Genomic DNA, 13,786 nt, shown 5'->3' with positions numbered 1-13,786 from the left:
ACACACAGTTATTAAGTAGTCAGTCAGTATAGTCAGAAAAGTCAGTAACGCAAGCTAACACATCCAACAAACTTTTTGGACTAATCAGACGCTCATACGAGTTCCTAAATGCAGAAGTGATGAAACAGTTGTTTGTTGCTGTCGTGCGCCCGAACCTAGAGTTTGGAAACGTCGTGTGGTCACCGAAATTTGAAAAGGGCAGAAATTTAATAGAGAATGTTCAAAGACGTGCAACAAGGATAATTCCAGGCTTGAAGGGCAAGTCCTATGAAGAAAGATTGAAGATTATGAAGCTTCCAAGCCTCAGTTATCGACGTCTGCGTGGGGACCTCATTGAAGTATACAAGTATATTCATGGTCTATACAAGGTCCCCGAAGGATTAATAGAATTTGAAACAAGAACCAACACCATGAGCCACAGCTATAAGCTAAAAAACTGCGCTGCAACTTCTCCACGCGACAAAATTTCTTCTCGCTTCGAATCACCGACATGTGGAACAGCCTCCCCGATGACATCGTTGGCGCTCCAAGTATGAACGCGTTCAAGAACAGACTAGATAAAGCTATGGAAAAAGATATGTTCAGATTTGAAATGCCTAGCACCTTATCGAACTCGGTGGAAGTCTAGTAGCTACTTCAAACTATCGTCAGTCATGAAAAGATCCGGTCAAATGACACGATTTTAGATCTTCTATGAACAAGTCACGAAAAGGAAAAGAATCGGCGACAGGCCACATCAGGCCTACGCTTCAGCGCCGAGATCACTATGTTATGTTATGTTGTTATATATCCAGTTTACCAACGAGGATTCTACTCAAGTTCATAATTTTTGTGCTAATTTGAACGAAAGTTTGCATGCAGACACGATGGCCACTAAGCAGTACGGTCGGGGAAAAAAATTAATTTTCAAGCAGATTCGTGGTTTCCAGAACGATGAACTAGTGCAATACGATTGTGTTGAGAATATTGACCCCATTCCAAATATTTGTAACCATGAATCGCTGATAGTGATATTAAAGACAGGCGAATTTCGCAAGTCAATGTTAATTCGTTCGAGGTCTAAGTTAAATCGAAGAGCGTTCCATGAAGAGCGTCGACATCCGAATCAAATAATTTTACAGTAGATAAAATCACCTAAAGTTCATAAAAAGATCAACGGAGCCTAAAAACATTTTTACACTGAATAACTCGGCAACCAGTGCCATCTAGCGGTGTATGAGTGAAACAGAGCTGCTCTTGTTATAAAAGTCGTACGTGTCGCCTCGACTTCGATCCTAACTTCCGCGTCATAATATACCGGTGTTCCTTTAACATTTCGCTCCTCAGATCCCATTGTTGAATCTGGAGCTTTATTTGAGAACATGGAAACAAGGTAGTCATAAAGAAACGAGTGGCAGCTTCTTGCCTTTAATGCAGGGAGGCTGACATAAGAAGATTTCACTTGAAATAAGCTCAGTCTTTCAAGAAAATAATTTGGCATGATGCCGAAATTTCCTGCCGTCCCTAAGAAGGAAGCAGCAACAGTTGGCACGTGTCATTGCCTAAAAATTCCTACAAATAAATGAAACAATGTTTCTTTATTGGTCCCAGTAGGCAGGCAAGTTTGAGTTGAATATACGCGTCTTGGAAACAGGAGCCATTTTGAACGCATGAAATACCCCCTTGATATCCTCTAATTTTGGTCGAACGGTTTCGACGTTCATTCAGGATTTTTCCCGCACCTGCTCATGCAACCTCGCTTGTGAATAAAAATTATAGGAGCTTGATTCATGCAATGGTGAACATCTAAGATGGAACCACAGGGAAAAATCAGGTCAAAAATGCAAATAATGCGACGCAGTAAAAGTTTAGGTCTCAGAGGGCACTAAGATGAAGGTCTAGTCGCATCAATATTTCAAGAATAAATGGACTCTTCGTATTCTCGAGCACAGCTCGCATCTTGTGTAGGATGACGAGATGATGTTGCTGGAAGAACCGCACACAGAAAGCTTCCGCATCGCACGAGAATCTCTGCTTTGACTTCAGAGAATACGTATATGAAAGCGCATTCGTTCTCATTATTCGTTTGTTCAACATCAAATAAAATAATGCAAAATCCATGAGGAAAATAGGGAGAAATAACGCTGAATGGAATGATTAATAATTAACAGCCGAGTATTGACGAATATTTCTATAATACTTGCTAGTTGATTAATGGACCTAGTGCGTATACAAATAAACAAAGAATAAACACATAATTCTGAAAGATACCAGTCAATTAATAAGCTTTTTATAGCCTCATTAACGTCACTAGTTTTGCCATCATCATAGACCAAGCACATGTGCAACTGTAAATATTATTGCGCCTTCAGTGAGCACAAACAAAACTTTACGGTCGGAAGAAATGAATGAGTTAGATTGTCAGAATAAACCATTTTATTTATTCTGAAAAGCCAGATCAATGACTGAACTTTTGACTTACATTCTTCTTGATCGGGTAGCACACGGCGATGTAGCGCTCGACTGTGAATGTGACAGTCAACCAGGTTGACGTTGCACCTGAAACGAACGAAAAATGGGATCAGTTCTCTGTATAATATTAATAAAATTATTCAATTAAAAGAATGAATATAGAGGACCTAAAAATTAATTTATTACAAGTGCAGTCAAACAATGGAAAAATATAACTCAGTACTCACTGCAGTGAGTGTCAAAGAGCGCATTTTCTCGTCGACGAAAACTTGAAGTCACGGACAAACGGACAGCCAGACGGACAGACAGACGGACATGACAAGCAAAATAGCGCCTTTTTTCTATAAATGAGGAAATGCGCTAAAAAGAGTATGAATCCAAAATATTGTTCGCCAATGCTGTGATTTGCATTTTTATCTCAATGAAGTGCCCGTTTGCAGAAATAAATCGGATATGTTCTTTCGAAAGAAATTTCTCTGGTAACGAAGAATCTCCTCCGATAAATGCCCCGTCTAGAATTTATTGATAAAGTTTCCCATGAGCTGTAAACTAATACAGAAAATGCATTAAAAAAGAATATTTGTGCTGTAAATCCGTAGCAAAAAAATCTGCGCAAAAAATTGTGTGTCAAAGGAATGCGTCTCTTTGAGCTATATTGAATTCGCGGAAAATATATGTTTCTAAAATGTTATTACTTCGACTCTAATCACGAAGTAAAAATGAGTCTTCGTCGTGGTCATATTAAAAAAGAACGCAAAAGGCTAAGCTTAGTGATCCTCTTCTGGGAAACTTATTAGCTAGTGAGTGCAAGCCACCACAAATATAGGAATAAAAATGATATGAAAATATTATCTTTTCAAATATATTATTTTCTCTGTTCATGAACAGTCAAAATGAGGAAATGACAAGAGTTTTTTGTCAGTTAAGCATTAGACACGTAATTAGATTTTTAATTCTCATTTGAACATTTTGTTCGCAGCACGGAATTTCCCGACGATCACAAGCGAAAAAACATCTAATTTCATTGAAACTTTGATGGCTTAATAGCTCAAACTGAACTATTTCCGGACTTTTAGCAGTTAATAAACTTTATAATCAAGTCACGGAGAAAAGCTTGGAACACTCGATCTGTACGCGACATGCAGTGGCAATCTTACGTTTATGACATTAAAGTGAGACAATTGCTTGACAATGTGACGTCACTTTTGTCGTTTTGACTTCATTCGGAAGAAGCAAATAGTTTCCAAGGTTTGTGAGCTTTTTCTTCAGAAAGCAATAGAGCAATCGGTAAATCCACATGAATATTAATAGAATCAAGTAAATTTTCCAACTTAAGCCGCCAATTGAAATTGCCGATTACGGCGCTATTGTTTAAAGAAAGCTTGAAGTGTTCAAGACTTATTTACTTAATTAGATCCCTTTAATTGCTTCAAGAACGATTGCATTCATCGATGATGATATAAAGATATTCAAAAGAGTCTGAATTTAGCAAAAAATAAGAAAACCATTAAATTTTTAGCAAAAACTCTACATGAAAGGTCGGAAACACAGCAGGAACGGTTTGTTTTTCTTAATCAATGTAGCGAGTAACATCCTCGTGAGATTCCTTTAAATATTCATCAAGGCTCGAATCTTTACATTATTCTTGCGAACTTTCCCCACTTTCTAGCGGACAATCCTCTTGAGTGAGGAGAGGTCGCCTTGTCGCTAAGAAAATCTGTGTATTTATTCCGTGTCGGCGCAGAGCACAGCGCCAGGCGTGGCTTGTCATCATAAATGCATACAAGACTTTGTTTGAGCTCGCGGTGCAGGGTAAGACACATCAGGCGACCTTCAAGTGAATGCATAGGAAGACAAAAGTGCCCGTATGATTGCCTGGAGGAATAGCGGCGCTCATGGATTACAGCGGACTGTGTATTATGAATTTCATGAGTTCTAAGAGCGGAAACTAATTATAATTGAACTTCGAGTTCAAGAATTATTTCTTATTTCAACTAAAAATCTAACTGTATATCATGGATTGCTTCCGTATCAGGGAAAAATTCCGAATTTTCTCCAGCACTTCGCTTCCAAATACTGCACCGAACAGCTTCCAATTTGAGTTTTTATTTCAATATCGTGACAGAAATATTGTGGCAGAAACTAAAGAAGAGCTGCGCATTGTTCGAGATGATTTCCAGTTCACAGTACTAGCGCTTACTGCGTACGAAGGCTACGGCTTGCTAATCATATGCTAAGATGAGGAGTTGCTGTAAATAAATTAGTTGTGAGGAATAAAGAAAATTACAACTGGCACTAACTAAACCAAATGATAAATATTGAAATTAATTATGAAAAGCACTAAATCTATTCACTGCTATCGAACTAGTCTTGAGCCTTGTCAACAAATGTGACAAATGCAGGGAGATCTGAAAGTAATTATAGGATGAACGTGAAGCGCAGGTCATGTATGAACCGCCGATAACTAATGTATGCAGTGAACGCATCCTAAAATAAAAATTGCTTCAGGATTATGGAGTGCGCGGGAGGACTGACCGACATTCTAATATTTCAGACTGAATGGCCATTGAAAAACGAACGATCTTACAAATATGATAACAAGTTCTCATATATGATAGACTCGATGCTAATGTAATTCAAGTTCATTATATTGCATCAAACACGAAAATATTTACATTAGGTAATATCATACTTTCTATGCAACAATCACTACTATTTTTAACACGATTGTGGCCCGAACATGAATGATTATCACTTCAATATCGTAGGTGTGTTATCTTTATAAGAACTGTCTGGATTTATGCACTGAAAGCCAGACTTGAAGTTACCTATAGTTACTTATAAAGTAATTTATATACTTATATATAAATATATAACCGCTTAAGCCGCGGTGATTTTATGACATATATCGCACGTCCCGACGTCTATTGATCGAATTATAGTCCATATACAGTTAAAGCCTTCCAAGCTGTCAGGCTGTTCGTCCTATTTACTAATTTTGAGAATTTAACAACAGAAACTTAAGAGTTAATGACAAAAAATGTATGTTACACGCAACTCCAAGATTTCAAATAGGGTTTACTAACACGAAACTATAAAACATTACCTACCCGATCTTTCTAAGCATAGAGCTCATAAGACACTTTTTTCTCGCGAAAAGATTAATTAAAGAAAAAAGCTAAAGACAAAAATCGACAGAACAGAGAAAAAAGCCTGGCAAACAGTCACTGAAAAGAAAATCTCAAATGAGGCAGTTTCCTTTGTGGGCATCAAAACCACACAATTCTTTGCCCTCTTTCATTAAAAAATTCTTTCATTAAAAAATAATTTATGTTGTCTACAAAGAACTGCCGACACCGGCAGTCTTCTGAACGCATTCAAAACAACTCAGAGTTTTGCGGACAAAGCGAACAATAATACGGGCCTGTTAACACGTTTCGAAAGCGCAATGTTTTCACCGTCATTTGTACAATAGACGTGCCTAACAAAATTATTTCAAATGGGATTTAAATTATCTGGTGTGGATTATTTAAAATTCGAGTTATGATGAATAGTAAATTTGAGTCCTCTTGCTCATTATTCATTGAAGACAAATTCAGTAACGCTAGTCAAAGAATTAAATCTATGAAAGAACCAAATTTAACGACTGCCGCATTCTTTATCAAACACGGTATCAATAGGCAGAAAAATATGGAAAAAATTTTTGACCAAACGTTTTTAAATAACTGCAAGTTAGTTAAATTATTTCAAAGCGAATTTAAATTCTTCTGTGATACCAGGCGCCCATTTTCAACAATTGGTTGTTTAGAAATAAAAAATCAGATAGTGGGTTGTCACACAAAATTAATAAACTTCTTTATAGAGTTTTCGTTTTACGAGTAAGTACAACAATCATCCATAAGTATATAGTTTAGCCGAATTGACTAAATGAAAAAAGAAACTCTACGGAAAATTAAACTGACATTTCAGTTATTTAGCTCATTCCAGTTTGAGTTTAATTACTCAAGCATTTTCTAAAACAATCACATTTGGAAAAGGAAATGGGGTTCTGAAAAACTTTCAATTTTCAACCTACTTAACTTATTAATTGATTGATAGAACTAAGAGATTTAAGTATATTTAAAATTGCGATTTCAAATTGAGTAACTTGAGTCTTCAATAAAACTTTTGGTCTGCATGACGCCAGGAATGCAAGTCGACAATACCCAAATGATCGAAGACAGTACAAATGTTAAGATGGTAAAAATTGCGATCAATAATGTTTATAAAACTATTAATATTTAATCAAAGATTGGCGACAGTAGTGTGACTAATTGATCTTACTTGAAACCTCGATAAAACTTTCGGCAAGACATCAGAAACGATAATTTCGATAATCTGATATGGTCAAAGATCTTAACGCTTCATTAGGTTACAAATTCTGAGCAATAGATGTTCGAAAATTATTGAAACTCAATTATTGTCTAGCGACAATAGTGTTGTGTATTAGTTTCACTTGATTCTGATCGATAACTGTTAGAAAACTATTGAATTGAATTAAACGGATGGAGAAAATAGTTGATAGTATCAGTATTACTTGATTCTGACCAATAAACATCGAAAACTAATGACATTTAATAAAAGGCTAGCGACAATAATGTTAGTATTAGTCTCACTTGAGGCGTCGACGAACCACATAGCAAAGCGCGAGAAGTGCCAGTAGACCCAAGTGTGCGGTTCCCTCATCCCAGGGTGATGTTGCAAGCTCAGCGAGAAGAAGAGAAGCAAGTACAGCATATCTGACAGTGCTAGGGCTGTGAGGTAAAAGTTCGTAGATGATCTCATGGACTTCCTGGTAAGAACTGCAATGGTGATAATATTGCCACACACTCCGATCACAGTGATGAAGGGAACAAGCACGATTTGCACGACGAATCTCATCTCCTCGAGCTGCACCTTCATCTGTTCGATCTCAGGCTCGAGGTCTGACATTGCGTGCGTCGCTTCGGTTGTGTTCAGGAATCCACTCCCTTCAAAGTCGTCCACCCACGGGCCGCTCTCATTGGCCGCCATGTTCTGTGGGAAAAAACATGATATTTAATGACAGAGAGTGGGGATATACGCAAATAGTTAAATTAATGTAAATAATGAATACTTCGTTGATTACGGATGAATCACGTATCACGGACTTGAAAATATGCAGATAACTAAGTTTATTTTGTATAGAATGAAGCAATCAAAACTGTAGTTTATTTTCTTTTCTATGAACAAATAAAAATCGTTAATAGGTTTCTCTGAGCATTAAATTGGCCTAAATAAAAAACATAGGACACAAGACATTTAAAGAATCTAAGCCAAAGTATATAACAAATGCCATAAAGTCACCGAGCTCTCATTTCAATTTTGCGTTTGCACTTTGATATCAAATTCGAACGGCACAAAACGGATCGAAAACACGCAACCAATAACAGAACGAAATGAAGCGCCGTTGCAGTGATGTTCTGCCGTATTCAGAATAAAAAGTTTGAATCATTTACCACAACACAAATCAAGAATGGAAGGCGATCCCTAATTGGTCAAAATTTTTCATATATCACGCGTATAATACAAATAATACAATTCAAGTATTTCGCTCTAGCTCTGATATAAATAATTCACGGCCATAAATGTAAAGGCGGTCGGTAATTGAAGACTGCCACAGGGCCAAAAAAATTTTGTCAAGAAACAAAAATTCTGAACTCCAAGACAAAAAATTTAATGAGCTGCTGGCACAAGTCTGGGTTACGCGTATGCAAAATAAAACGTTTAATTTATTCCGTATTCCATTATATTGCACGAGAATTAAATAAATCCGGTGGCTTTTGAAATGGAATTTTAATATGCTTATGTCGGGAAGATTATTATTCAATTGAGGAGGGTTGAACATTTTAATTAATAGACCAGAATGTGCCAATATCAATTGCAGATAATTAGGTAACTTGTAAGTAAATTAACGCCAGCAAAATTCTCCATGGCAAAAATATTGAGTTTTCTTGGGTGAAAGTTAGATAAATTGCTGGCATAAACAGCAAATTGTAAATACGGATAAAAATACTTCATATTTTATCAAGAATAAATCTAGAGCTTGATCTCAGGCCAGCCAAAATGTTTGTGCGCGCTCCGTACATACGACAAAGCTTGGCCATTTATTTTAGGTTTTAAAATAGAATCTTGATGAGTAAGCCCTTCGATTATAGCATATGTAGCGCATGAACATTCCTTGAGGTTGAATAACTTTTCAGTCGTAATTTGACTCTGAGCTGACTTGGCTGAATTTAATGCGCTCGATCAACATCCGTTTCATCCAAGTTTGGAACATATATGTAATATATACTCACTACAACACGTGATAGCGATGAATCTACATGATTCCTCATTGGCCTCATACTCGCAGAAGTAAAAGTTAAATAAATGGTGACGATTAGTGATATTAATTCATATCTGCATCATTTCATCTGCGAGAAATTTAGAAAAAAGTATTCATAATTAAATTCTCTTAACATAAGCCAGGCACCAATTTTACTACCAAATTCAAGAAATTCACACTGAACGCATGAAGCGCAGAAATTTGAACAATGTTTGCAAGACTTTTAGTTTGAGAAGTTTAATTCGTTTATAATATTTTTAATGAGAAGTATTATTATTTTAGAGTCCATATTACTTAAGAAAATTATTAATTATTTAAAAATTGAAATCCAAATACAATTCCATTTATCGCTCTTACATCAAGCAAAAGTTCAAAGGCGCTGCAATGAAATCATTAATTTATACTTACAGTGCTCTACCATATGGGAAGTTCGAACATTTCTCAAGAATCACACACACGTTACAGGAAACGCGTTCGGGTGCTAGCTGAGCGAAATGACGCGTCTAGAAGTAAGGATGTGAACCAGTGAACCTAACTCAATACTGGCAAATTGAATCGTCGGAGAGAAGCTAATGGAGCAGCATTGCCTTAGGTCTTGACTCCTAAAAAAATTGGCGTGGAATAAATTTGTGGCTGAAAGACAATCACAGAAAAATGTCACACAACTTTGACGGAATATTTTTTTAGTAGCTGTATGAGGACGACGGGATTCGCCAAAAATTTCCAATGAGTTGAAGTGAATTATTCAAAATTAAATAATATTTTATAGATAAAATTTTACTGTTTTCCTCTACTTGTTTTCGGAAATGCGGGATTTAAGATATTGTAAAGCAGATCAAAATTTAGCTATGAACTAAAAGCGTTGCAAAATCGGAATGATATGTGCTTTCAACGTTGAAGAGTTTCTTTGAAACTTAAAAGTGATACTTCAGAAGACTTTCAAAAGTGAGAGAAACTAGGCTTATAATACTCTTAATATTGACATTATTATAGAGAAGTGAGAGGTGAAAGTTCCTTTGTCGTCTCAGAATCATGGTTTGTAATAGGAAGGTCCATATTTCGAATAACACTCTGTTCATTTCTACAAACCATATCCTAAAATTTATTTAGATTTTGCGTTTCTTAAAATGAAAGCATAATGGAAAATGTAAACAGTCTCGTATTTCTCAATCCAGGCACTATTTTATAAACTTTTGTTTGAGTGAGTCAATGTCAACAATCAGTAGAACAAAAGGATATATTGATATCAAGTTACAAAGTACGTTAAAACTTGCAGCATTTTAGTTAAAAATAAATCAAAATTTTAATTAATAGCTTACTTAAACTAAAAAACAGGAAAATGTTAATTACAATTCGTAAACACTTAAACAAATCAGATTAAAATCAGATTAAACTCATGCCAGTCTCTCCTCGAGAAAAATGAAAGACTGGACTGTAGCAACCCTCTTAGCACAAAGTTAATTCAACTAACGGTATAAAAACAGAGCCCCGCATTAGAGGGGAACAAACTACGGCTCCAAGAAAGGAACCTGGCAAGACAATCTTCCAGTTATTGCACTTCGGTCCATTGAGTCTCAATACAAGGATTTCAATTCAGCCATTTAGTGTCTTCAGGAAAGACCAGAGTGAGGACGTGAAACATTGACGTGAGTGGTACAATTCGAGCAGAAAACCACAGAGCTGGGAGAGAGGAGGCGATGTGTATACAGCGCTACTTATTAACACTCGCCTGGACTAGAGCAGGGCTACAGGCGGTCTAGCACAGCATTATGGTTTTATTATTATTCCAACTATTTTATTGTCACAGCTGACTCGTGCTCTTAGACCCCAAGATGGCGGCTGACTCGTACTCTCAGACCCCAAGATGCCAGCTGACTCGTACTCTCAGACCCCAAGATGCCAGCTGACTCGTACTCTCAGACCACAAAATGCCGCTGACTCGTACTCTCAGACCCCAAGATGCCGGCTGATTCGTACTCTCAGACCCCAAGATGCCAGCTGACTCGTACTCTCAGACCGCAAGTTACATATATCAGTGAGCACAGGCCTCGACAATCTCCAGCTACTCAAGACAGCCGCAGGCGTTAAGACAATATTGCGGCTTCTGTAATCAGCGTTGCAATATTGGCTCCAACGAAACATTCATTAGACCAACCTTTGCAAATAAAGAAGGGAATAGGGTGTCAAGTATTGTTTAATGAATGAACAATTATTGTAGAAAGTTGAAATTTCCCAACATCTTTCGCGAGGTTTGGTTCAGTAAAAAAAGTCGAAGACGGAGAATTGCTTACATCGCTAAAAAATTGTACATGGTATCTATTTCTTTATTATCCATTTCAACAGAATAATTATAAATACTTAACTGTAGACACAATTTTAAAAATCAATTCTGCAGACACTCTAAAGCATTATTTCATAACGGGCGTTTAGGGCAAAAAATCATGCTGGCTTTACGGGTTGAAAATGACGTATAGTAACTATTTGTATTACTCCGGTAGTCATGGAGACGGTTAAATTAACCGACATTTGTTATCAAATAGCCTTTTTTTAATGGAAAAGCAGGCATTAGAATAGTCTCACAACGCTGCAAGTTGATGTAAACAGTCGTCTTTTGTTCAAGTTGCTAGCGAGCAAGAACCCCTCCAGGTTACGAGCAAAGTTCTCCTCTCAGGAGAGTTTAATTGATACGCTAGAACTTGGGCAATTTATAAAAAAGTTTCACGGTTTCATGTTGAACTCAAATTTCTTGAGGCGCTTCCAACTTGAGCCGAGCATGCAGACTAAAGATCGTCTTTACATGAATTCAGCGAAAGATGAAGTAGTCGGAATTTTTCTTGCTTATGCAAGAAGGAAAGCAAGTGCACAGTACGAGTTCGCCTTGTCTTTAAATTTTAGATATAAATCGATAAACTAGCAGCTCGGTTTTACAATTAGGATAAAACTAAAGTATGCATGAGGCAGATTGACAGGGTCTGCATGAATGTGGTAGTCTTTAGAGTGGCTGGACATTTCCAACCCTTAAAGCGTTAAGCAGATTCGTAAAATCCGTTATTAATCAATAAAAGAATTTAAATAAATCAAGTAGGCTAAATGAACCTCGAATTCTAATTTAAATACATTGAACAGGTAAAAAACCGGCAGGAAACTCTTACGATAAAATGGCATGAAAACGATTCAGCCCCACGAAATTATTGTGCAAAAGAGTCCAGTTCCAACACGTTCGCGGGCATCGTGAGTGACCTCACACAGAAACTACTCTCGCCAAAAACTTCAAGTGCTATAACTAGAACTCAAATTTCGTCAAGTACTTTGCCAAGAACCTTAATTACTTCAAGTACTTTAACAAAAATTTCATGTACTTCATCACGAACTAAGATTACTTCAAATAGTTTAATAAGAACTTATGTACGTCACCCAAAAATGTAAGTACTTCACTAAAAACTTTCATCTTCAATTTTCGGGCAACGCTGAGAGGCAGTAGTGTGAGAGGCAGTGGCGGCTGCAGCGTACAAACTACCACCAAAATTATAGAATATCTTCGGAAATTCATCAGGCTTATTATTTATGTTGTGAATAAGTTTATCAGAAGCTCTCAGAACAAATTATTGAGAGCCGAGAGCTGCAATCGGGAGGCAATGAGATTGCGACGACCGCCTAATGCCGCCTGATGGCCGTGCTTGCAGATTCTGAGAGCGCCTCAGAGTTTGTCATTTGGCGCTGTGTAAAATTTGGATCTGACTAACATCATATCACTATAATTTTGTCCGCTTTACTCGGGCAATGATGGTAATGATCAATGATGCAGAGGTTTCAGGTAATACTGAGTAAGGTAATCACAATAATTAAAGAGTCATATTCATTGTGAAGAAATTGAGACCTCTGCTCTAATTCAAAAAATTTCTTTCTGAAATGATCGTAGAATGTTGGTATGAAAAAGTGTATCTGTTAAATACAATCAGAAATGTGTTCAAGTTTGTGCAAAAAGCATGAAATAATTAATAACACCAAATAATATTCTTTTGTTTAGCTTGTCCAGAAATTAACGGCTTGCTCTATAGGCCAATGAACACTGCAGAATTAAATATTTGATGCTGACATGGCTTCTTTACACAAGTAAATACCTACACTCACAATATTCTGCAATGAATATGGCGCGAATACGAACGCATTTGAAATCGCACTAAATGAAAATGACAGCGACTGTGACTAATAGTTCCCATACTGACTAATGTCATTGAGGTTACGACCAACAGAAAATAGCATGAATTTCTTTATGAACACGAAGAATTAATGAAAAATACCAGAAAATGCCGCAAGACCCAGCGGGAAATTTCTACACACAATAAGAGACAGAGATAATAAACAACTTAGTGGCGACGTCCAAGTCAGAAGCCTTTTGGTGGTAAGAACTTGCGGAGGTGACGCAAGTTTGTCACTCCGGGAGAGCATCGATTAAGACTCTCTCTCTCATCACAAGTTGGCAACACAGCAACCACGAAACGGGTCACAAAACATGCAACTTGAAATCACGGAGACAAGAAAAAATCGTCATTCATTGATTGTGAAAGTTGGAGTTCAACGGAGGTTCCAGACAGAGGGGCTGGGGGTCTCTTAAAGGACCGAAATTTCTGGGTTTTTATTCGCTCGTCTTGGACGAGGGCAAAAATATTGAGTCATAATTAAGCACTCCAGTCTCTGCAGAGACGCAAACATGAAAGACCAATGGAATTTCTCTGTAAATCTAACTCGTCAGAAATAGATTTATCAGTTTCTCAGTTTCTCCCTTGGCAGGATTGCAAAAAAGTCGTCGGAGATCACACTTGATATTTCAGTATCCATCTTGCCAGTTCCATCTTTTCTTGAATTGACGATCAAGTAGATAATAATTGAAAATAATCGCGAAAAATTCTTTGCAATAATGAAAGATGTCCTTGAATGTAAAGTGTTACT

The 13,786-nt window shown here is 37.0% G+C and overlaps 1 protein-coding gene across 2 annotated transcripts in view; it reads right to left on the bottom strand.

Annotated features, from left to right (window-relative positions):
* LOC108677194 (FMRFamide receptor) overlaps positions 1-13,786 on the bottom strand; it is a 98,698-nt gene that overhangs the window by 10,144 nt on the left and 74,768 nt on the right. For both annotated transcript variants that reach the window (XM_018165373.2, XM_018165375.2), the window contains 2 exons: positions 7,107-7,506; positions 2,462-2,538 (listed from right to left, as the gene is read on the bottom strand). In XM_018165373.2, coding sequence (XP_018020862.1) covers positions 2,462-2,538; positions 7,107-7,503 — 474 coding nt within the window. In that variant the 5' untranslated portion in view covers positions 7,504-7,506. The remainder of the gene's footprint in view (positions 1-2,461; positions 2,539-7,106; positions 7,507-13,786) is intronic.

The sequence above is a fragment of the Hyalella azteca genome, unplaced genomic scaffold (assembly GCF_000764305.2).
Source record: "Hyalella azteca isolate HAZT.00-mixed unplaced genomic scaffold, Hazt_2.0.2 contig6587, whole genome shotgun sequence".
Classification (NCBI taxonomy): Eukaryota; Metazoa; Arthropoda; class Malacostraca; order Amphipoda; family Hyalellidae; genus Hyalella; species Hyalella azteca.
Note: the sequence above shows the minus strand (reverse complement) of the source record. Positions and strands in the feature narration are given on the sequence as shown.